This window comes from Gastrolobium bilobum, unplaced genomic scaffold (assembly GCF_033153095.1).
Source record: "Gastrolobium bilobum isolate Gb01-03AN ecotype WA unplaced genomic scaffold, APGP_CSIRO_Gbil_v1 utg36856, whole genome shotgun sequence".
Classification (NCBI taxonomy): domain Eukaryota; kingdom Viridiplantae; phylum Streptophyta; class Magnoliopsida; order Fabales; family Fabaceae; genus Gastrolobium; species Gastrolobium bilobum.
This window is the reverse complement of record NW_026896491.1, coordinates 106,643-129,433: the sequence shown is the minus strand read 5'-3', so window position 1 is coordinate 129,433 and position 22,791 is coordinate 106,643. Positions and strand designations below refer to the sequence as shown.

General features: G+C 34.5%; 3 protein-coding genes across 4 annotated transcripts; 2 read left to right on the top strand and 1 right to left on the bottom strand.

The window, feature by feature from the left end:
- The first annotated feature begins 4,795 nt into the window (after positions 1-4,795).
- Positions 4,796-12,077, top strand: LOC133300015 (F-box/kelch-repeat protein At1g55270). Of its 2 annotated transcripts, none has more exons than XM_061499502.1 (3): positions 4,796-4,974; positions 5,123-5,270; positions 10,471-12,077. In XM_061499502.1, the coding sequence occupies exons 2-3, from the start codon at positions 5,208-5,210 to the stop codon at positions 11,719-11,721; spliced, it is 1,314 nt and encodes a 437-aa protein (XP_061355486.1). In that variant the 5' UTR covers positions 4,796-4,974; positions 5,123-5,207; the 3' UTR covers positions 11,722-12,077. The 2 variants fall into 2 exon arrangements, with proteins under 2 accessions (XP_061355486.1, XP_061355485.1); XM_061499501.1 differs by having other exon boundaries at positions 5,055-5,270.
- A 1,910-nt stretch (positions 12,078-13,987) lies between these two features.
- On the bottom strand, positions 13,988-14,519 carry LOC133300001 (uncharacterized). The gene has a single exon (XM_061499492.1). The coding sequence runs from the start codon at positions 14,466-14,468 to the stop codon at positions 14,004-14,006; it is 465 nt and encodes a 154-aa protein (XP_061355476.1). The 5' UTR covers positions 14,469-14,519; the 3' UTR covers positions 13,988-14,003.
- A 2,538-nt stretch (positions 14,520-17,057) lies between these two features.
- On the top strand, positions 17,058-19,298 carry LOC133300017 (uncharacterized). Its single transcript, XM_061499504.1, has 2 exons — positions 17,058-17,712; positions 18,992-19,298. The coding sequence occupies exons 1-2, from the start codon at positions 17,224-17,226 to the stop codon at positions 19,034-19,036; spliced, it is 534 nt and encodes a 177-aa protein (XP_061355488.1). The 5' UTR covers positions 17,058-17,223; the 3' UTR covers positions 19,037-19,298.
- Positions 19,299-22,791: the final 3,493 nt, after the last annotated feature.

Genomic DNA, 22,791 nt, shown 5'->3' with positions numbered 1-22,791 from the left:
GAATATGTCTATACCTACATGTAATACAAGGAACACAGCTTGCACCTCACCCACAGCCTCACCATCTTGTATGTACTACATACTCAGGCTTACCGTATAGGTGGAACCCCACATGTATATCCAAAAGGCACTAGCATATAACAGCTCAACAACATTTCCAAAACATCACAAGCATGTAACACAGAATGCATATAACCATACCCCAATGGGACATGGTGGAACCACAACATGGCTAAACTGAGGACACGAAAGCTTACCTTGCAAGCTCACTATCCAGTGCCAAGAGTCCTCACAACTCAAGTCCAACACACAGCAGATCACAATCTTATTTAGGACCAACAAGTATATCAACATACATAGCTCAAAAGCATTAACATAAAGACTATGTTTTCCTTTTACGTTTTACATCTTAAGGCTTCCCACAAAGCCATAAGCCCTTAATCACATGATTCTGACTTAGTCCACAAACCCCCAATAGCCTACTGTTCACACAACACAACTACTATTCTACGAAATCCCATAATATTCGGATATTCCTCGGGCATATCCGGATATGCCATATCCGGATATCTCACTGACCATATCCGGATATACAATATCCAGATTCCCATATCCGGATATCCAATATCCGGATACCATATCCGGATATCAATATCCGGATATTTCACGGGCAAATATCCGGATATTTCGCAACAGAATGCAGTTTCTGCATTTCGCGAAGATATCCTTCCAAGGTTGGGTTTTTACCGATTAAAGACACTTAAACATGCATTTCTAGGTGTGTTTGACATTTCCCAACGTTAGGTTATCATCTTTTAACCATTACATGCATCAAGGTTCCACTTTTAAGCATAAAAACTTAAGTTCAAGTGTGATGATCATATCACAAGCTCAAAACAGAGGAAGAAGTGCTCTTGGAGCTCACCAATGGCTCCTCACGGTTCTGACTTCCAAGGTAAACGAAAATGATACTTAAGGTAGCTCTTTTACTCAACAATGAAGCTCCTTAAAGCTTCAAAACACCAAATAAAGACTCCCACCCCTCAAACACCAAACTCAGAAGCTCAAACACCCTTCATACAGGTTCTCTAACTCAGAAAGGTGACTCTTTTCTGCTCACAAGGCTCGCACCCTCAAGACCAAGTGTTTAGGAAGAGGTATCAAGGAGGTAGAAAGGTCACAAGGCTCACACAAGAGGGAAGAAAGCACTAAAACAGTGCAAAACTGATCAGCCTCCAAGGTATCCGCGCATAGAAGTCTTTTTTCTAGGGTTGTGTGCCTTTAATAAGAGTATTTATAGCCAAAACACACTTAAACACACAGTATTAACTTTAATTGCTACGCATATCATTTTAATCTCAAACTCATGATTCTTAACCTAATCAATTTTACAAGAATTATCATATTTTTATTATATTTTTTTGAGTACTTTTCCGGTACGCGCTTTTTCATAGCCAGTATCAGTTCTGGCACCATTTCTCATTATTTTAACTTGAAACTCATTTTACAAGTCCTATATATTATTCTAGTAATTATCATGCACTTATTATAATTTTCTGAGATACTTTTTTGGTACGCATTTATTCCGACTAGCAGAACCGGTATTTGCACTTTTCTTCCGAAAAGAGACTTTCAACATTCTTACTCACTTACTATAATTATTAGAGCCTCATAATAATTATTAGGGTCAATTATGGAATCATTTCCTATTTTATCATATTTAATTAATTAAATTCCTTAATTAACGGTGCAGGTTCTTACAAATTTCATAGAGACCAGGTGACTAATTTTTTTTTATAATGGGCTAAAGTGGGGACCAAATTTTTTGCTAGGGGGAAATAATTGGTCAAACTATTGCCTGCAACTTGTTATGGAAGCAACTAGATTATGAGCGGGTTTAAGCGTTGATTTAAATTTTTTTTACAAAAAAAATTTCAGGGGCAGCCCCCGCCACTAAATGTGCGGACATAAATTTTTTATCCTAAGTCCGCTACTGTATAGCCCCATGGATTAGTTATTGTGAAGGAAAGTGACCCTAAAGCAATTATCTCACAGGTGATAACCGTGAATGTAGAAGAGAACTATAGAATCGTGGGCTGTAGATCCACATTCTGAATTGGTGGGCGCATGCCTTGGCCGATTGGGCTTCCTCAAATACGAAGCCCAATTCAGTCTTAGGTTCACCAACGACATTTGAAATCATCCCAAAATATTTACAATCTTAATTATTATTTATAATGCTAATTAATATTTATGAACTTGAGAAAAAAGAATGAAATTTCAACAAGACAATCAAGTTGCATGACTCGATAAATATATTCTCAGATTTAGCATGGTATTTATTAGGTGCTGCAACGTGGACTTGTTACCGTGTTTTATCTCCGTTAAATTAGCAATTAAGTTGCAAATCTATTGAAATTTATTTTCTATTAATTTTTTTCACTTGAAAGATCAAATAAAAATAAATACTATTTGTAGCCTTGCTAACAATTATGCAAGTATACGCGAAAACAAGTAATATAGGACTTTTGTGAGTCCCAGTTATCGTTCCCACAATGATCTTTGGCGTTTTTGACTTTGAATAAAATTGTAATTGCTAATCAGAACCTAAAATAAAATAAAATGCTACTGATATTCTAAACTAAATGCAAGGAAAATATTTTTGAGAGGATTTTCTTTTTCAAATAGAGACTCATTGGTGAAAGACTTTTGAACTATTGACTAGAAAATTAATTAAATGGAAAACTTGTAAATTTTTTTATGATTTTCTCTTAAAGTTTTAAAACAGAAGCTTTAACTTGTGGTTTGACAAAAATACCAAGTGACAAAAATTGATTTAAAAACAGGGTTTGAGAACAAGTTGGGTATTAATTTCTCCTTCCCTCATTTGCTATTAAGTTGCTTTGACAGAAAAAATAAATGTTGCTTTTCTAACGAAAATATGAATATAATCATTGTTTCCCAACAACAGTTTTTTACCATAAATAACAAATGACACATCCCTGTATATCTGTTATTACAAGACCTTGAAGCACCATTTCCTTAAGTTACATGGGAGTAACTTCATCCCTGGAGCCATACCCATTGAGAGATCTCTCTCTCAACTTTCCATGTGCTTACAGTGAGGTCTAGTGTGAGTTATTTCCCAATAATCTCACACCACTAGGAGTAGCCTATGTGTGGCCATCACATAATAAACTCAGAATGAAAAACACACAGTAAACAAACTGGGAATTAACCTTTAAGCATCAAAACAACAACTAATAACAGATGAGTTCCGGGTACTCTTTCAACCCAACTCTAAGAAAATTAGCTCATCACCACATGTTGATGAGCATACAAACAACAAATAAAATGAAAATTAAAGGGAAAATAAATTGCAGAAAACATAAAACACAGCCTGAGTCATATTCACCAGAATAGCCTCGGTACTGTGCTGACAGGTTCTAATCAAAACAAAGTAACATCTATTTACAGTACCAGAAACAGAAACGTAAAAGAAAAAATGGAAAAAGAGAAATGAAAAAGAAGAAGAAGTCGCTCCTAAAGCTTTTACCCATAGCTTCTTTATATCTTCTACCCTTGCAAGCAGCAGTGACATGAGCCCTTAGATCAGAATCCATGTGTCTCTCTCTTCTCATAACTTGATTAGTCTTCCTTTGCATGTGCCTCACCAAGAGATCAACACCCTTAATCCGCTCCACACATGCTCGTCCTTCATACTAATGACAACTAGGATTTTGTCTCTTTGCAAGTGTGGGTTGGTTTGGTTCTCAATGAACCGTCGGTGAGGCTAAGGTTCGATGGTTTTCGACCGCAAACAAGGGACAATCTGGCTTGGGGGTTCGATTGTAGAAAGATTAGTCTAGAGGGATGGTGTGGGATAAGGATTGGATGGTAGAGATTTTGTGCACACGGTAGGTGTTAGGGTTTGCACGTTTTGCCTCTTTTGGTTTTTGTGTTTTCGATTCTTTTTTTTTTCTTTCCTTCTTTGCTTTGCTTTTCTTCAAGTTGGGCTTCTGATCAGCCTTCTCAAAGGATCAGCCCATTCTTTCTTTTCTTCTTTTATTCTTTTCTTTTCCTTCTTTGCTCTGGGCTCTTCTGATTTATGTTGTAAAGGTTCCAACCCAATTCTTTGTTCTTTTTTTCTTTCTATTCTTTGCTTGGACAAAATCAATAATTAGGCCTAAAAAATACAAATACCAGCCCATTAGCACTTACAATCAGAATCATTCATTTTTTTATGCAATTTTGGGGTTTATCTTATACACAAAATATTCTTTTCATTTCCATTTTAACATTAAACCACATGTTCCAAGTCACATATCATGGAATTATCACTATTATTTATATAGACAAGAGAAAAAATATAATATAAATATTATTGGTATCATTATTTTAATGTAAAAAAATATTTTGAATAGAGATAGCAAAAATCACTTTGGGGCAGGATAGATGCAATGCAACCATGATATTTTAGTTTTAGCTTTTTGAAGTGGTATTTTAAATTTAATTTCCCACCCTTCAACATCGAGAAGAATGCAAACATCAAACTCACATGAGTTAATAAAATCTTAAAAGCCAAAAAAGACAAAAAAAAAGCTGTTTGAATGAGCCATGTGATAGCCAATCTTCACAAATCCCACAAAAAGATGATATTTCTGCCATCAATAAATGAAAAAAAAAAAAAAAAAACCTTGGCTTCTCTCTCTCTCTGCTTTGCCTTCAAAGTTGGGTTGGTTTGACCCATGAACTGCAACGCATTTATTAAAGAGGACCATCATCACAAGCTATGTGTCCTCTAATGACAGTTATACACAATTTTTTATTAAATTTCTCAAATTCACTGAATTCAATTAACATTAAAAAAAAAGACATAAATTTTCTCATATCCCCAGGAAAGACAATCACACAATTTTTGTGAAGAAAAGCTTGTGGGTTCTCAACGAAAGGTGCAGGTGGAGAGTGACAGAGGTGAACCTCGCGACTCCTTGTTCTTCTATTAACTTGTCATTTGCGAATGACCCATTTCTCTATTTGCCCTTCTTTTGCAGTTTCCGAGGTAAAAATTCAAGCTTTTTTCTTCTACTTACTGGATCGGATTCCAATAATTGAATGCTAGGTTCAAAAGGGGTTATGTTGATCTGCACCAAGATGCTAAATTTGCGTTGAAAAAACCATTTCGTATTCTAGACTAAGCTTTGGAGATGAACCAGTTAGTTGAAAGCTCTGCAAATGCTCAAAGGGTCTCTAGAGTTCAAGCTCCACTGGTGAGTCCAATTTTTAAAGCGCATTTGTTTTGTTTTCACTTTTCATGTTCAATGCATTTGAGACATATCCAGATGATTTCTTGTTCCATTTTTTAAGTTTCCGCTTTTTGTGTTTTATAAAAGGTTAAATTTGCCAGCGTTGTCCTTGAGGGTTTTGGCAAACCCGAATTCCTATCATTCTCTGGTTGTGTTTGGAACATAAGTCAATAGTTATAAACCTTATACTTCTAAAATGGGAAGAATCTCTCTTTTACTTTTTAGGGCTCTTGGCTCTGACTAAGTCAAAATTTGATCTTATAAGTTCATTTGGGGATGTCAACACCCATCGTCCATACTCAACACTTTCCAACTGAAAAATCTACCATTTTTTTTTTTTGGTAACTAAAGGTTTAGGAGGAGGGAGATTGCCCCATTCCAAGGTATATTATCACAAGTCTCTGTGAGGACTTACTGTGGTTCTTACAAATGACCTTACATTGCAAGTTCATCAACGGGAATCAAACTAAAGATCTTTTTGTTGGCGCTCTTCAATTTTGTTTTACTAAGCTAGCATTTTAAATTTGGGGGATCTCAAATCCGTATTCCATACTCCACACCCCCTTGACAGAGAATGCTACCAAAGTATTTTATGGGATAACAATGAGGATTTTCTTTGTTTTCCTTTTCAGTTCATTGAAGTAGTGGAATATGTATTGGGTTTGACGGTTAGACTTAAAGAGAAAAGGGAGAAAAAAGAGGGGGGGTTGGGGGTTAGAATACTTTTCTTGGCATCATGTTTCTTTAGACTTAAATGCTCTCCTTTTGTTTTTTAGTTTTGGCTTGGCTGATTCTCATCCTCCTTCTATATACTTCCATTCCTTGCCATAATAAACTTTTTATGGAATTTTTTTGAAACTATTTTCCAGATTCTGGGAATATAGAAGTGTAATCTTAGTACAAAAAATCTGCTATGCTTATGTTTCTCCTGCCTTTATTTTTTGTTATTTTCTATTTTGATCAAATAGTGAGGCCACCCCACCCTCGCTAGTCGGGGTTTAATGAGGAGTGGTTTTGGTGGATCAAATAGTGAGGCCGGGACCTTATGCTTTTATCTGTCACTTTGAAATAGTATATGGATTTCTTTTTCGTTATTCCTTTTACTTTGTTCCCATGATTATCCATTTTAAGCTATCAGGTGGCTTACATGCATAAGACACAAATTAAATTCATCTTGGTTTATAAGTCAACCTGTTTCTTGGGCATTCTATCCTGCAAATTCGTCCTCTCAGCAACATATTAGCAGGGATCCTTTTGATTAAGGATTTTGAAAATGAACGGTTATCACAATTCTTGTATACAATACAGTTCTTTTTAACTACTCTCCGCCTCCTTATAAGTTCCTTGAGTGTTTTTATGTTTCTCCTTTTTTTTTGTTATATACCAACTGATATCCAAAACCCTAATGGATCCGCCTAATTCGGTTTCGGTTTTGAGCCTCTTGACCATTCCCATGAGTTACGACTTTCAAGAATCGAACCCACTATCTTTTGGACAGGTCAAATCCTGGGTTGCCACTAGACCAACAACTCTTGGGTTTCTCCTTCTTTTTTTTTGTTACCTTGTCTCTACCCCGTATGATCTAATTAATATTAGTACTTTCCATGTATCCTGACTAAAACAGTGGTCCTCATGACACTTACCTGATTCTTCCTTTTCTTTTGTCTTAGTTAAGAAAAATTCACGGGAGAGGGAAGTATCTTCATCAACACTCTTTCACAATCCCACCGTCACCACCTATTATGATGCTTGAAAGTTATTGCTTGTCACTATCCTTCCTCATTCTGGAAGTAACTTTTATGAAATGTATTACCAAATAGAGAATAGTGGGATTTTCCATTGATTTCCTTTTTTATACTAGGGAGTAATTATTCAGTGACCGTTTCTATATATTCACAATCAAACTCCTGCTAAATATCTCTCTGATTACACCCACATGCTCCTTGTTTTCCCTTGATATTTTTTAACCATCCCTGCTAGATTCTGGACAATGGTAAACCTTCGTTTAAGCCTCAAACAGAAATCGAGATATTTGATATTGTCTTCTGTTTGCATGATACTCTGAGCATCATTTGCTTGTAATTCAATTCCAAAATTTTTTTGTGTCTCCCTTATTTATTTTCATTTTTATGATTTGAAGATTATTGGACCTAAGGATTTGAATAGAAACTTTTAGCATGGTATGATTGCCTGTCAGATGCTGAGGATAGCTGAAGTGTGATGACATTTGTTTAATATTTTCAACAAAAAGTATGATGAAAAGAGATATTTTGTCTATCAGGGTACCTATGCATCTGGTATCTAATAGTTTTTCCTGACAACCTTCATCTAAATTTTTTCACTGATCATCTTATACATTCTTGGTGGTAATTTTAAGAAGGAAATAACGGTCACTTTAAAAGAATTTGGCTGGGTCTGGTGATGCATAAAGCAAATTCTGAATATATGATGAAATTTGCTTGGTACATCAGACCACAAATATGTACAGGCTTCGATATCGTAACTGACTTAGGAAAACCAGAAAGAAAGAGTTTCAAGGTTTATTTGGGGTCAACATGAGTTGCAATGGGAATCAAGGTTTATAGGGACGTCTGGAAGGAAGGGCTTAAAATTAGGATACAAGAGGCAATAAAGCTATAACTTGTTTGAAACAAATTAAAAGCATTTTTCACTTTTTGAAAACAATATCCTTGATCCTGAAAGTGGGTGTGAAATTTTCAGAAATTGGAATGAAGAATCCTTTGTGGAAGACATCTTTCTGATAAGATCAAATACATGTAATTTTCCTCAGAGTATAATACAAACATAATAGGCCTAACAATGGATTTTTAAAAACATTTTATAGCCATGGAAGATGCTTTTATAATTTTAGGTGCCAAGCATCATTTAGGATAAACAATGAACTTCTATTTCTGTAGGAAATTCTGAAACTGAATTGTGGAAAGAGCTTTTTTATTTCACACGCCATCTTGCCTGTCTTGGTTTAATTATTTTCTTCTGACTTTGAACAGAGTGTCATCTTATATAAGCTTGTGATTGCAAATGGATATTCTTACCCATCAGCATGAAGAGAAATCACTTCCCATTAAACTCCGACTAGCAAGGGTAGGGGTGAGGGCAACCCTTTGTACGCAGCCTTACCCTTGCATATTTGCAAAGAAGCTTATTCCCGAAAAGGAATAAAAATCTTTGCAAAAATAAAATGCATGTTCTTCTTTTGTCTTTTGCTTTCTTTCTTTCTTTTTCGGTATTTTTCATTAGTTAAAAATTGCTTTATTTGGCATCCTCTTTTTTCATCTTTTGATATATAATAATATTTTAAGAGGGCGAGCCTGGAGCAGCGGTAAAGTTGCTTCTTGGTGACCTAAAGGTCATGGTTTCGAATTTGGGAAACAACCTTTTTGTAAAAATGTTAAGGTAAGGTTGCGTACAAGGATTTTCCTCATCTCTACCCTTGCAAGTCAGGGTTTCGTGGGGAGTGGTTGGATATATAATAATATTTTCTTTAAAATAATCAAACTACTATTTCATTGCTGAATTTTTATTTTACCTGGGAATGTTTGTGTTTCTTAATGTCGCCATCTTTTTGGTATGTCAAAAATTAAACCTGTGATATCTATTCAAGTCCCCACTGCCCTGACCATCCAGGCTTTGGATATGAATGAATCATTCTTCACTTATTATATGCTTTAGAAACTGAGAATAGGAAGCATAATCCATATGCTTTTTGTTTTCAAAGATGTCGAGATTTGTTAGAAAGGAATGGTACACAATGTACCCTGTCTTGTCTTCTCCAAGGTGATATCTTCCAAGCTTTATAGTCAAGGGATATGAAGCTGTGAAACTTGGTACTGTGGTTGTAACAATTTGGGAAACATCATTGTTGACCTCAGCACCTTCCAATCTTTCTGAATCTCATTACGGTTCTGTTACGGTCCTGAATTCTTTAGATCTAGGTACTTGCGAAATAATAGGGAAGAATGAAAGAAAAGAGTGGAAATGGAGGAAAAATCTGTTTATTGACAAGGAAATGGAATGTACACTCAAGAGACGCTTCTCTTGCCAAGGGGGCATTCCCCTTTAACTGAGCACTCTCGGCCTAACAAAATACTTTTCAAAAAGCTATCATTAAAGGGGAGCCAACTTCCTTGTATACAGTATCTAAGCTGTCAAAAGTCAATAACTCTCTAACCACCTAACTAACAAGTTTAACTGTCAATCTATCACATGCCCTAATAAAGCCCCTATACTCCAAGCACAAGTCGTAACAGGTTCTTCTGTCGAGCTCTTCTTACTGATGCACAGTATGTGTTGGTAACCTGTAACTTTCTTCCCTTGCACCTGCCTTTTTTTTCCTGATATTCTTCTGACTCTTTGACAATACTCTCCCTCAGCCTAAGCATCCATTGCAGCGTTCATATGGGATTTATGACATTCTTTGCTCAAGGATGACATCATGTCGATGGTGATTGGGTTCTATCTGATCACTTGTAATGATCTGTTTGTATTTTTAGTGTTACAACTTACAACTTACTCCCTCTGCATATTTCTGTTAAATATTGTTTAAAACCGTGATATGAACTCAACCTCTTGGGCTTCTTCACAAATCTGAGATTGTGAAAGCAAATTGTGGTACATGTATGTATCAGCAGCTCCTTTCTTTTTTTTAAAATTGTATTTCAGTTAAAGATGAAACTAATATTACCTTAGTTGGTCTAATGATCTTATGATGCATGTGATGGAATGACTTATCAAGCTAAAATTGTTTGATAAAATAAATTCCAATTATAAAACTGTTTTATCAAACGATAAAATTTCGTTAATAGATCTCACTACTGCCCCACCTGCAGCATTGAAAATTCCTGGCTACGTTCATATATTATAATGTTCAAACTGAGTGACCTTTCTAAAGAAACTAAAATTTCCATCTTGATAAAATGATTTATTGTTTGGTAACTCAATTTGTGAAGTTATTCGTCTGGAACTTCATTTTCTTTTTCTTGCAGAAAACACCAGTATCAAAACGAAGTTAGAAAGGAGATAATATGTAAACCTTACTGTGTGGATGTGTATATGCTCTTGGACATTATGCATGTACATATTTTTAGTGAAATCTTTTTGGTGCTTTGATACTTTGAACATACTAACATGAAAAGTTACACAGGTTGACTCTGTTTCTTGCTATTGTAAAGTAGATTCAGGCCTGAAAACCGTTGCTGGGGCAAGGAAATTTGTTCCAGGATCAAAGCTATGTATCCAACCTGACATAAACCCGAATGCACATAAGAGCAAAAACTCACGTAGAGAGAAGACAAGATTTCAGCCTCCTCTCCTACCTGGTCTTCCTGATGATCTTGCAATTGCTTGTTTGATTCGTGTGCCTCGAGTTGAGCACAGGAAACTGCGTTTGGTTTGCAAGAGATGGTATCGCCTTCTGGCTGGAAACTTCTTTTATTCACTCAGGAAAAGTCTGGGGATGGCAGAAGAATGGGTATATGTCATCAAAAGAGATCGTGATGGAAGAATTTCATTGCATGCTTTCGATCCAATCTACCAACTATGGCAATCCCTTCCACCTGTTCCTGGGGAATATTCTGAAGCATTGGGATTTGGCTGTGCAGTTCTTAGTGGTTGCCACCTATACTTATTTGGTGGAAGAGATCCACTGAAGGGATCTATGAGACGTGTCATTTTCTACAGTGCACGTACAAATAAATGGCATAGAGCACCGGATATGCTTCGGAAACGTCATCTGTTTGGTTCTTGTGTAATAAATAATTGTCTCTATGTTGCTGGTGGGGAATGTGAAGGTATTCAAAGAACACTTCGATCTGCTGAAGTTTACGACCCGAACCGGAACAGGTGGAACTTTATCTCTGAGATGACCACAGCCATGGTGCCCTTTATTGGTGTTGTTCACAATGGAACATGGTTTTTGAAGGGACTTGGGTCGAATCGCAATGTTATCTGCGAAGCTTATTCACATGAAACTGATACATGGACCCCAGTGAGTAATGGAATGGTCAATGGTTGGCGTAATCCTAGTATTTCGCTGAATGGACAACTCTTTGCACTTGATTGCCAGGATGGGTGCAAGCTCAAAGTATATGATGGAGCAACAGATTCATGGAAGAAGTTTATTGATAGCAAGCTTCATTTAGGTAGCTCCCGCACTTTAGATGCTGCTGCTCTTGTTCCCCTTAATGGAAAGCTATGCATTATCCGCAACAATATGAGCATCAGTCTAGTTGATGTTTCAAGTCCAAACAAACGTGTGGAAAGCAATCCTCACCTTTGGGAAAATATTGCTGGAAAGGGTCATGCCAGGTCTTTAGTTAGAAATTTATGGTCAACTATCGCCGGGCGTGGTGGTTTGAAGAGTCACATTGTTCACTGTCAGGTTCTTCAAGCCTGAGATCCAAAATTTATCTGATAATCTTGGTTATATACAGTTAGGGAAATTGTTGCCTTTTTTTTTTGGAAAATCAATTGGGACAGGTTTATGGGAAAGAGACTATGCTTTTCTTGTAAAGATGTGGTTAGTTGTTGACTTTGGCAATAGAATGAGGTCATTCCTTTACAATCATGAATAGGGAGCAGATGTTGTAAATGTTGTGCAAAAGCTGTTCCAGTGCATGTTTTTGAAGACTAGAGAAGCTGTGAACTTTGAATTAGTGAAGAGTTTCCCGTGAATCTCAAAATTATATTAATCACTGTTGTATTGTTCTCAATCTTAAGAAATGATTGCACTTTTTATTGGTTTAAGTAATAATTACATTTTTATTTAGCCATTGCGGTAATTCCCTCCCTGCTCATTTTATTCATGTACCTTGTTTATCTTATCCCGTAAGTAAACGTTTGGATGATTTTTCTCTCTCAATCTTCAGTTGTTTGCGGAAGTCGTTATGAATGTGTCAGCCATTTTGTTGATGTCTTCTTTCTCATTCTTCAAAACTATTCCTCTGCTCACCAATATTTTCTTCCTATTAGAACCTTCGTTGCTACTCCACGTGTTGGTGCCACTGCCAGAAAAGTCATTTCCACAATTCATTGCGGAAGGTAAGGTAAACAAAAAAGCTAAGAAGAGAAAAAAATATTTTGCTAGACTGTCTTCTAGCTAAAATTATATATGCTAAAATTCAGTAATTTTTTTTCCTAATAAATTTGTGTAATTACAATAGAATGTTTTGATAATTTAATATATCATTTTTTTTTAAATTAGCTAAAATTATTTTCTAGCTCCGCCGTTGGCTGGTTAGATTTCAGCCCAAACATGGGATGCTTTTGGTTGCAGTTTCAGAAAATATGATCAATATATTTGAAACAATCACTTGCGAAATCTTGAAGAAAATAAATTTTTCTTTGTCATGAAATGTGTTCTGACTATTTGTTACTATTTCTCCTTCTGACCAAACATTCCTTTTAGTTCAAGATGTGCACAAGTATATATTGTTATGCTGTGATTTTGTTTTATATTATCGAAGTTTAAAAATCTGTCATGTATAATAAAAAAGAACCTTTATAAAATATAAAAATTAGATGATAGGAAGAAAAGGAAAGTAAATGATTTTACATACTCAAATTTCCTTTTTATTTCATTGAATATTTATATTTATTGATTGATTTGACTTTTATAACTTAGATTAAGATACTTCTATTATTATTGTTAGCTATTTGTATTAGAGTTGTCAAAATTAGCTGAAGCTCGTTAGGTAGTCCACAAAATTCTATATGACCCTAACTTATTAGGAACTTTTGATGGTAGGATATTTTTTAGTTCTAATTCTTAAAGTCCTATAATTTAGCGGGCTGAGTTGGAACTCGCCTATAGGTCAAAAAAAATTTCATTAAAATTTTTATTACTTAAAAAATTAAAATTATTTAAAAAAAAAATATTAAATAAAGTTCTCTAAAAATATTTTTAAAAAATACATACCTTTAAGTAAACTTTATCTTTTTAGGACAGAACCTATCTGGCCGAACCTATTTGATAGTTACGCCCCTATCAGTCGGCAGTTGCACACCATATTTGCAAATAGTAATACAATATTTGTACTATTGTTGGTACCGGGACCATCTCAATTAAATGCAAAATTGCATTTTCCTTTTCAAAGTGTTAAGTTTTTTTATTTAACATTTTTTATTTTTACCTTTTGGGTGTTGCTGCTGATGCTGACTAGTAACCGCCACCAATCATCCATCAAGGTCGGAAATTACGCACTTGCTTCACGTTTAGGTTTTTATAACCAAGGTTAACTTAACGGTATAAAAATAATAAATTTTATATTAAATTTTAACTATTGAATCCCATAATTATAATTTATTAAATTATATTAATTAATTATTAATTTTCAATAAATTATAATTATTAGATACACAAAAATTAACAATTAAAATTTAAAATAAGACTTATTAGTCTTATAGATACACAAAAATTAATTGATCCTATCTCTATTCTAAATGTACAAGAGTTTTAAGTTTACAAAATATCATATTTTAGATAACCACGCTATTAGTAGATAATAGTGTGCAAGAAATTAGCGTGGTTATCCAAAATATCATATTATATAAAGCTAATTTGACGACACTAAATAAATCACACATCATAAATTCTTTATAAATATCATTTGAAAAAACAATTGTATACAAAAAAGAAAAAAGAAAAAAGAAAAACACTAGGCATTAATTTTCATTCATTCAGATAGGATAAACAAGGGATCCTTTACTAGCCTTGTTGCGAGAGCAGCCAGGAACATTCTCGAACTGCTTCGCGGGTAGTTTCTGTGACAATGCTCCGACGAAGAATTCAAGCATGCCGGAATCGTGGTGGACCTTGATTCCGGTGACAGAGAGCCAGAGGAAGAGCTTCTTGGCTTGGATCCCCGACACATCGGAAACAGAGCCGTCACTGAGGTTGCCGGTGATTAGGGTTTGGTAGTAGACCAAATGGTCAAAGTGGACGTAGCAGGGTTCTTCGAGTTGGATGCTGAAGAAGCCATCGGAGGAGAGAACGTAGGAGACCACGTTGTTTGGTATAAGACCCCTTGGAAAGCCATACTCAGGAAGCAGGTCGTGGATATCTGTGGGAGTTGTTAGCACAACATGTCCTTGAAATACGAATGTTGAGCATAACCACGAGAAGATCAAGATGCGTGGCGACATGGTATGATTATGAATTTGGTTGAATGTCAATTTTATTTTGTTTTTAACAATATACTCTAAACTCGTCATATTTAAGTTATTTAAAATCTCGGGGCTTTTGCCCCTCTTTATTACAAAAAAAAAAAAAAAAATTATTTAAAATCTTAAATACATAACTTCTGTAAGCGGGTTCTGTCTGACTAAGGAACAGACTGAAATGGGTGACAACATCCCAAATTAAAAAGAAAAAAAAATCTTAAATATGTAATTTGAGCTGCGGATTACTTTTATATTGTTTTAAGAATAAAAAGTCATGTACCAAAATGGCAAAATTTACCTCTAAGTTTTTTTTTTTTTTTTTTGGTAAACACCTCTAACAGTTTAAATATATAATAAAGAAGAGGTTATATTTACCATTGTTTTTTGTTACTAGTTTCTAACATCAAATCCTAATGGTTGATTTTTGTTAATCTATTGATTATAATTTATTGGGTTATATTAATTAATTAATTATTAATTTTAATAAATTATAATTATTATAGTAATGAAAATTAACGGTTAAAATTTAGTGATAATAAATGAAAAAAAATGATGATAAATATAACTTATCCCATACAATAAATCAAAATCATTAAATATAAATAAAATTAAGAAGATGTCTATAGATATGTGAAGAATTCTTTCCCAGATTTTTTAAAAAAGATGATTTGTTTTTGTTGAGATAGGATATTGTTACTACCAATTAATGTTACTATTAATGTCACTACCAGTTTGTTTTACCGTTAGACCTACTATATTGATCCAATTGTTCTGATTTAACTTTCTAAAAAATCTTTCTTCTCCCTATTTTTAGTATTTTATATTTATTTTCACTTTGAATGATTATGATTCACTATATTTAATGTTTTCACTTTAAATATGGGGAATTATAATTATACAAATGTAGAAATAAATATAATTGTTGGATCAACATAATCAATCTAAAAGTGAAACAAACTTGTAGTGATATTGGTAGTAACACTAATTGATAGTAACAATATCTTATCTCTTGTTTTTTTAACATATTTAGACTTTAACTCTCTCACATGATAACATAATAAATAAAAATAAAGAAAATATATTTCTTATTTTGCATGAAATAATTTTATTTTACATAATATACAAACAAATGAATGGAATCCAATAAAAAAAAGGAGAGAAAAAATAATGGATTCCATCTTTATATATATATATATATATAGAGGGACAACATTGTCTCATAACAAATACATTTTTCAAAAATAAATTTAAATATTCTCAACTACCTTATACCTCTTCCGTATCCTCCACTTCATTTCATTTATATAAAAATTAGGTTTAAAATTTTTCAATGTTATAAAAAATAAAATTATTTTATATATATATATATATATAATTATGTAGTATCTATTTTTTTTTCTCCTGCTCGCGTGACTATATAAATTTCGTACATTTTTGTACGTATAGGAGATGAAAATATCATATCTTATAAGAAATTTTTTATCATGTAACGATAAATTAAAATAATAAATTTTAAAAAGGTATTTTTTAATATTTTTTTATTTTGTTATGATTAATTTATTTTTATATGATTATAATTGTTTCCTTTCGTATGACATAGGGTTTTATAAGAGTTATATTGTAGGAAAAGTGATTGTGTAATATTATAGAGATTCGTTTTGCGTGTCATAATTTCTTTTTTTTCTTGTTTCTTCTAAAAGTATGAGCCCCACCAAATATTGTGTGTATAGAAAAATTTGTTGTGTCATATCAAATAAGATCAGTTTTCTTGCAAACCCCTCTGACGTAGCACCGAACCAAATATTTTAAGAACAGTACGCAATAGAAAACTGAGTTTGTCGTTTACGAAAAAAAAGAAAACTGAGTTTGTCATCGGTAAGGTCGCGCGAGTCCCACGAGTTTGCGTATAAAATTACCCTTTCATAAAAAGATAATTTATTATATATTTAATAAAGCATTATTTATTTGACCAAAAATACATAACACGCACTAAAAATACCTACCACGGTGCTAATCCACATTTTTCTTTATTTTTATTTAACAGTGATTTAAGTTTGGGCATTATAAGCAATTTTTCTTGTTGATAGAAACAAGTTGGGTCTCATCAGCTTTTTGAAAAAAAAGAGTTGGGCACGTTTTAAGAGTGACAGGAGATGGTTAAAATTACTGTATTTTGCCTTTAAGTTTTTATTGCAATTGAGCAGACCGAGGATGTGATACATAGTAATAGATATTAACTAAATTCAATAAATAATGCAGATTAACATAAAAATCCCTGATCTTGTCCTTTAGCTAATATTATTGATTTAACGGATATGGCGTCCTTGTAAAGAGAAAAACAACATTGCATCTGCACGTTGAAAAAAATAAAATAAAAAGTTAATAATTTGTTTGTGTTATAAACTATTTATTAATTGTCCAATTCATTATATAACTCTTAGAGACGTTATGACTGTCGGAGACATTACAGCTGTTGAAGACAGTATAACCGTTGAAGAATAATTTTTCGAGCCTATAAATAAGATATTAATGTGACAATATAACAAGTTCTATCTCTCTTACCTTTATTCTTCTTCTCATCCTTAATAATTTTACAACAGTTTGCAGTGCTCATTTTTAATAAAAAAAATTAAAAAAGTATTTTTAAATTGGCACCGCCACTGAGAGACTCATAGATAGCATCGTTAGCGTTAACTGGAAATTGGCATCGCTACTTTCTCTGTTGATTGCAGAAGCCATGGCAACAAGAACCCCAAAAAGATCTCACGTGTTTGCTGCGGTCATCTTCACTCTGTTTTATGTCTCTGTTTCAACCAAAGAAAGCGTGTACGAACTTCTCCCAAAATACGGGCTCCCGAGTGGTCTGTTACCGGACACCGTCACCGACTACACCCTCTCAGAGGACGGTCAATTCGCCGTCGTTTTGGAGAAGCCGTGCTACGTGAAGTTCGACTACGAGGTCTACTACGCAACCACCATCACCGGCAAGCTCAGCTATGGCTCTATCACAAACCTCAAGGGCATCCAGGTCCAGCGCCTTTTCCTCTGGTTCAACGTCGATGAGATCAAGGTCGATTTGCCCCCTTCCAATAACATCTACTTCCAGGTTGGCATCATCAACAAGAGGCTCAACGTTGACCAGTTCAAAACCGTTCATTCCTGCCGCAAATCCCTCACTTCCTCTCCTTGCCATGGAAATGGAATTCGATCGTTCTTATCATCCAAGGTGTTTTTTTGTTTCTCTTTTCCTTTTTTTTTATTGTTTAAATAGTTAATCTTAAATTTAATTGGTGTTTTGCTTGTGAATTTTAGGTTTTAACTTTTTTGGAACACTTGATTAGGTTTTGTTACTTATGTGTGAGATTAAGATGGAGTAAATATAGCTGTTATAAATTATGATTGAATTTTTTTATTTTATTTTTCCTTTAAAAGAAGGGATTCCGAGGTGATATGGAACGTATACTTCTCAGATAACAAGATTAGGTCATGAGAAATTTCAACCGTCTAATGTATAAATCAAAGGTGATCAAGAGAAGAGAGCATTAGGATAGAGAATATGGACGGTTGAGATCATGTTAAACGAGACGTGTGAGGATCCATTGCGGAAGTGATAAGACTCATATGTTAGATGTCATGGTGAGGATGTCTTTGGATACCCTGTTTGGGAATGGTTTTTTTGGCCCGAATATGTTTATTTAATCGTTGAAGCCAAGTATGGGAAATAATCGATGAGATTTTTGTCTCTTCATATGAATTTTGACAGGAATGTTTAAACTTATACATGTGTTTCAATTTGATATAGCTTGCATAATATGCAATTGGTTTCATGAAAGGTGTGATTTATCCTATCAGATTCAGGGTTTATACATATGAATGGGTGTGTATGTTATGAGGTTTAGAACTATAGATCAATTTAGTGAATATGGGCAACAAGTGAAAAAGTCAAATAAACTACTTTTTTAGAGAAGTTGAAGGCAGTTAATATGTACGGATGTAATTGGTACAGCATAAAATAATATAGTTGGGTTTAGCCATTATGATAAGGTTCCAGTTGCCTCACAGTTCCTTGGTTTTAAGCAGTTTCTACTTGGATTGGATGTCCCTTATTAAAATTGACTTGCAGCCAAGCTGAAATTATGTTATAGCTTATAACCTTATAGAATTCACTCTCCCTGGGGTCAACTGTGATTCTGTGTATAACTGATTGCATATTAGGACTCCTCAACCTCCCCTGATATGTGTTTTTGTGTCTGCAATGTGGTGTGAGCATGTGAGTGGTTGCTTTCCAATTATCTGTTACCCATGTTATTGTGCAAAATTTATCAAAAAATACAGGCTCTCCTCAAATTAGAAGCATACACTTATTGAGTTTGACGATGATCATATAAGTCAATATAATCTGCAACCTTTTTCGCTTTCTATCCTCTGTCTTGGTACTTTTTGCTTGGACAGTTCTTATAAAATCAGAGAATAACTGACTGATACAATTCTTTTGCAACTTGCAGCTTCCTGCACCAGTGGATGACATTCCTATGCTACTCACGGAGTAGATGCCGTTTTATACTAGGTGTTGTATGGGATAATGTAATGACGTTGTAATCTGTCAGTGTACCTCTATTGCTAGCATATCTATCAAGCGTCAGGACTCACAAATCTCGAGTCTGGTTGCGTTATATTATGTCCTCACGAGAACTTTATGAACATATTATGTACATATTTAAGTTCTGAGTCTTCAACATCAAGTGTGCAACTTTCTGGTAACATTTAAACGTGCTTAATTTTGAATGGCAAAGCCGGATCTTGCCAAAACAACAGCCTTGCATACTGCCCTATCCTCAATTTTCCCACCTCCCTCCCCCCCTCTTATATACTAGGATGATTAGTTTTCTGACTTACTGGGGATTGAATATTACTCCATACAACTATAATGATACAGACTTTGGGAAAGTCTCGTTAGCTCGTAAGATAAGAGAGTCCAAAGTCTATATAAATTTTATTTTAGTTACCCATATAATTAATGTGGGACGTAAATCTCATATCTTGCAATTGGATTATAATATATAACCTTTTAAACTATACAAGTGCTTCCTTAAAGTTAATACTTTAGATCTTACAATAATCGTGATTTGTTTGACAACATGTAGTTAAACTTCTAATGAAACCTGACCGTACTATCAACTTGTAAGACTTCCACCATTCAAGTTTTTAACCATTTTAATTGAGTAAACAAAGAGGTCAAATCAGGTGACCTAATTAAAATGATTTACATTCAATAATATAAATGAGATCACTTTTATTTTACGTTAGTATAAATTATTTTTTCAATTTTGATTGTTGATATTATATCTTATTGTTTTAACTTTTTAGTTATTTGAATTTTTATATCGTTATAAAAATAATTTATTTCACAAATATATATAGGAAAAAGTGTATGTCATTTTAAAGGATGTAGAGTTATGTCATTTTAAGAGAGAGAAAGAGATAGATAAAGGAGTAGAGAAAGTTGACAACAAAAGTAAAGGTGTGGGTCTCACCTTTTTGTGAGAGAGTAAAATGATATAAGTTGGGTCATTTAAAAGAATAAACACTTTTCTCACATATATATATATATATATATATATATAGGATTCGCTTTTTCTGCCTTTACTGCAGAAAAATTATCTGCAGTAAGTCTAATACGATATCGTTTTGGGGCGAAAATCATGGTGTTTTTGTAATTTTAATTTATTTCAGGGTTATTATAGTTTTCAAATTTTTCAATTAAAAAACGACGTCATTTTAAGAATAAATGCAGATAACTTATCTGCAGTAATTGCATAAATATTATTCTGATATATATATATATAGGGGATATCTTTTCTGCAGCGATTACATAGAGCTGCTATTTGCAGCTGACCCAGAAAAGTGGGTCCCACTGCTTTTCTTTTAAAAAAAACCAAGATATGGAACTGTCTCCTATGATTTGGAACCGTATACTTGCTTGCTGTATGTGTAGCGGCTGCAGAAATGATTTTGCCATACATATATATATATATATATATAATTTTATGAAAAATCTAAATATTAATTTCTATATAAAATATATTAATGGTTTATTTCTTGCATTATTTGAGTTTTATGAATAATTATATTTTTTTAAAAATTTAAATTTGAAAACATAATTAGTTGAAAGAGAATTTAAATTTGAAAATTTTAAAAATGAATTAGAGACAACAGCTATTATTTTAAGGAAAAAATAATAAGAATTTATCCCTATGTATTTATTTAATAAATGAGACTAAACTAAATATTGATTGGTTTTAATAGGATAAATTGAATGCTTTTGGATCACTCATATTATTGTCAATGAGATTTGTTACAAGTGAGAGATTTGAATAACCTTATATAAACTACTTAAGGGGGCGTTTGGTAGAAGAAATTTTTTATTTATCTGAGAAATAATTATTACTGGAATGTAGGAGAAAATATATTTTTACTGAAATGTTAGTAAAAGGTTTTTGGTATGACCAAATTTTCCTAGGAATTTTAGGGTTTTTGACCCTTTTGCCCCTAATTAAATAATTAATAACCAATTTGCCCCTCCCCCAGAACTATCCACCATCCTGCCCCCATGGGCTAAACTCAGAAATCATGAAACGCGAATTTTAGTCGACTAAAAACTCACCTTAATCGACTACATTGTTTGCACTTTTAGTCGACTAAGCACATTATTTAGTCGACTAAATATCGCGAAAAACCCTATATCCAGACCTCTCTTGGTCTCATTTTCATTATATTCGAAATCAAAACTCCTCTCTTGGTCTCTTTCTCTTGTTTGTCAGCTGTGAACCTTCCAATCACCCTTCCATTTCATCCCACCACCTCTAAGGCATAGTAATTGTGAAATCATTGTCACGCTAATACTAGTTCAGGAAACTTGAGTTCCCAGGTTATGCCACCGCTCCGTGTTGACCCTGTTAGCAGTGGTAAGATTGTAAATTAAAGTTTTAATTTTGCATATATATATATTTGTGTTTTGTTTCGTACTGACGGATAAGTTTAAATTTGGACGTAGGTTCTGAGATTGAGCCATTTTGGAACGACAGCCCACACTATTCGTTCATTAATTGGGCTCACCCTAATGATGAGACAGAGATATTGTATGGCGACAATGACATCCACGGTGGCTGGCATTTAGGGGATCCATTATATTTGTACCAGGAGTTTCGAACTAAATCTGAAATGCAACATGCAGTCAAATTATATTGTATGAAGTCTCATCGTACTGCTGTGGTGGCAAAAAGTGATGACCATAGATTTGTGATGAAGTGTCGACACCATAATGATGGTTGTCCCTGGTACGTGCGGGCTATGTTGCCCAAGAATGGAAATAGTTGGGTTGTTAGTAAGTGGGGTAAAAAACACACTTGCCTAAACCAAGGCCTTACTCGGGACCATAGACAGCTGGATTCTGATGTAATCTGTGCACCCTCATCATCATCGTCATCATCATCCTCCACCTCGGGCTCAACCATGTCTACAACTGGAGCAACATCAGGAACCTCAACATCAGCCGCACCTGTGAACTGCCACACTCCTGTTTGGGGGTTCTTTGTCATCTTGCACTGCTCCAGTAGACGTTTTCCAAACTTATGATTATACCCTGTGGTCTTCTTCAAGGTCACATTACCCATGGGAACATCAAAATGCTCCAATATCCTCTGAACAAGACAAGCAAATGGAAGTGCACCCTTGTGTTTGGCCTTATACATCATCCAACAGATGTAGTGCCTCCAGTTCATCGAAGTACCATGTCGGATAGCCCACATGATGGGAATGTCATGCTCCAACACCCTGGAATGATTGAACGCTCGCGGAAACAGAATGTGGGTGATGACATAGTGTAGTATGCGGGACTCCACAGTAAGCAACCCCACCGTATAGGCAATGTGTTGCCCACGGACTCTTCTCTGCTCCTGCACGGCATCACCGCGTGTATATCCTTGAAGTATGGTCCCGCTGTCTGCGTCATATTCCACAGTCTGCGCAGAATTAAAGTCATACCCCAGTAACTCCAACCATACCGGAGCCGTCATGATGATCTCCACCCCGCAGACCCTAGACCTCAGCTCACCCTGATGGTAGCTGAGGTTATGGTAGAAGGCCCGTACATGCAGCTCAGAATATGAACACGACAGTTCAGCCAAGGTCCTAAGATGTGATTCCTCCAACCACCTCACAATGTTAAAACCTTCTTGTTCAAAAAAGGTTGTATCAAGTGATTTGGCCCCACAAATCGGTCGGTTAACAAAGTCACGGACAAAAG

Coding starts and splice junctions, on each gene's coding strand:
- LOC133300017 (XM_061499504.1), top strand. CDS start 17,224: ATGGCAACAAGAACCCCAAAAAGATCTCACGTGTTTGCTGCGGTCATC. Junction 17,713..18,991: donor GATCGTTCTTATCATCCAAG/GTGTTTTTTTGT, acceptor TGCAACTTGCAG/CTTCCTGCACCAGTGGATGA.
- LOC133300015 (XM_061499502.1), top strand. CDS start 5,208: ATGAACCAGTTAGTTGAAAGCTCTGCAAATGCTCAAAGGGTCTCTAGA. Junction 5,271..10,470: donor CTAGAGTTCAAGCTCCACTG/GTGAGTCCAATT, acceptor AAAGTTACACAG/GTTGACTCTGTTTCTTGCTA.
- LOC133300001 (XM_061499492.1), bottom strand. CDS start 14,468: ATGTCGCCACGCATCTTGATCTTCTCGTGGTTATGCTCAACATTCGTA.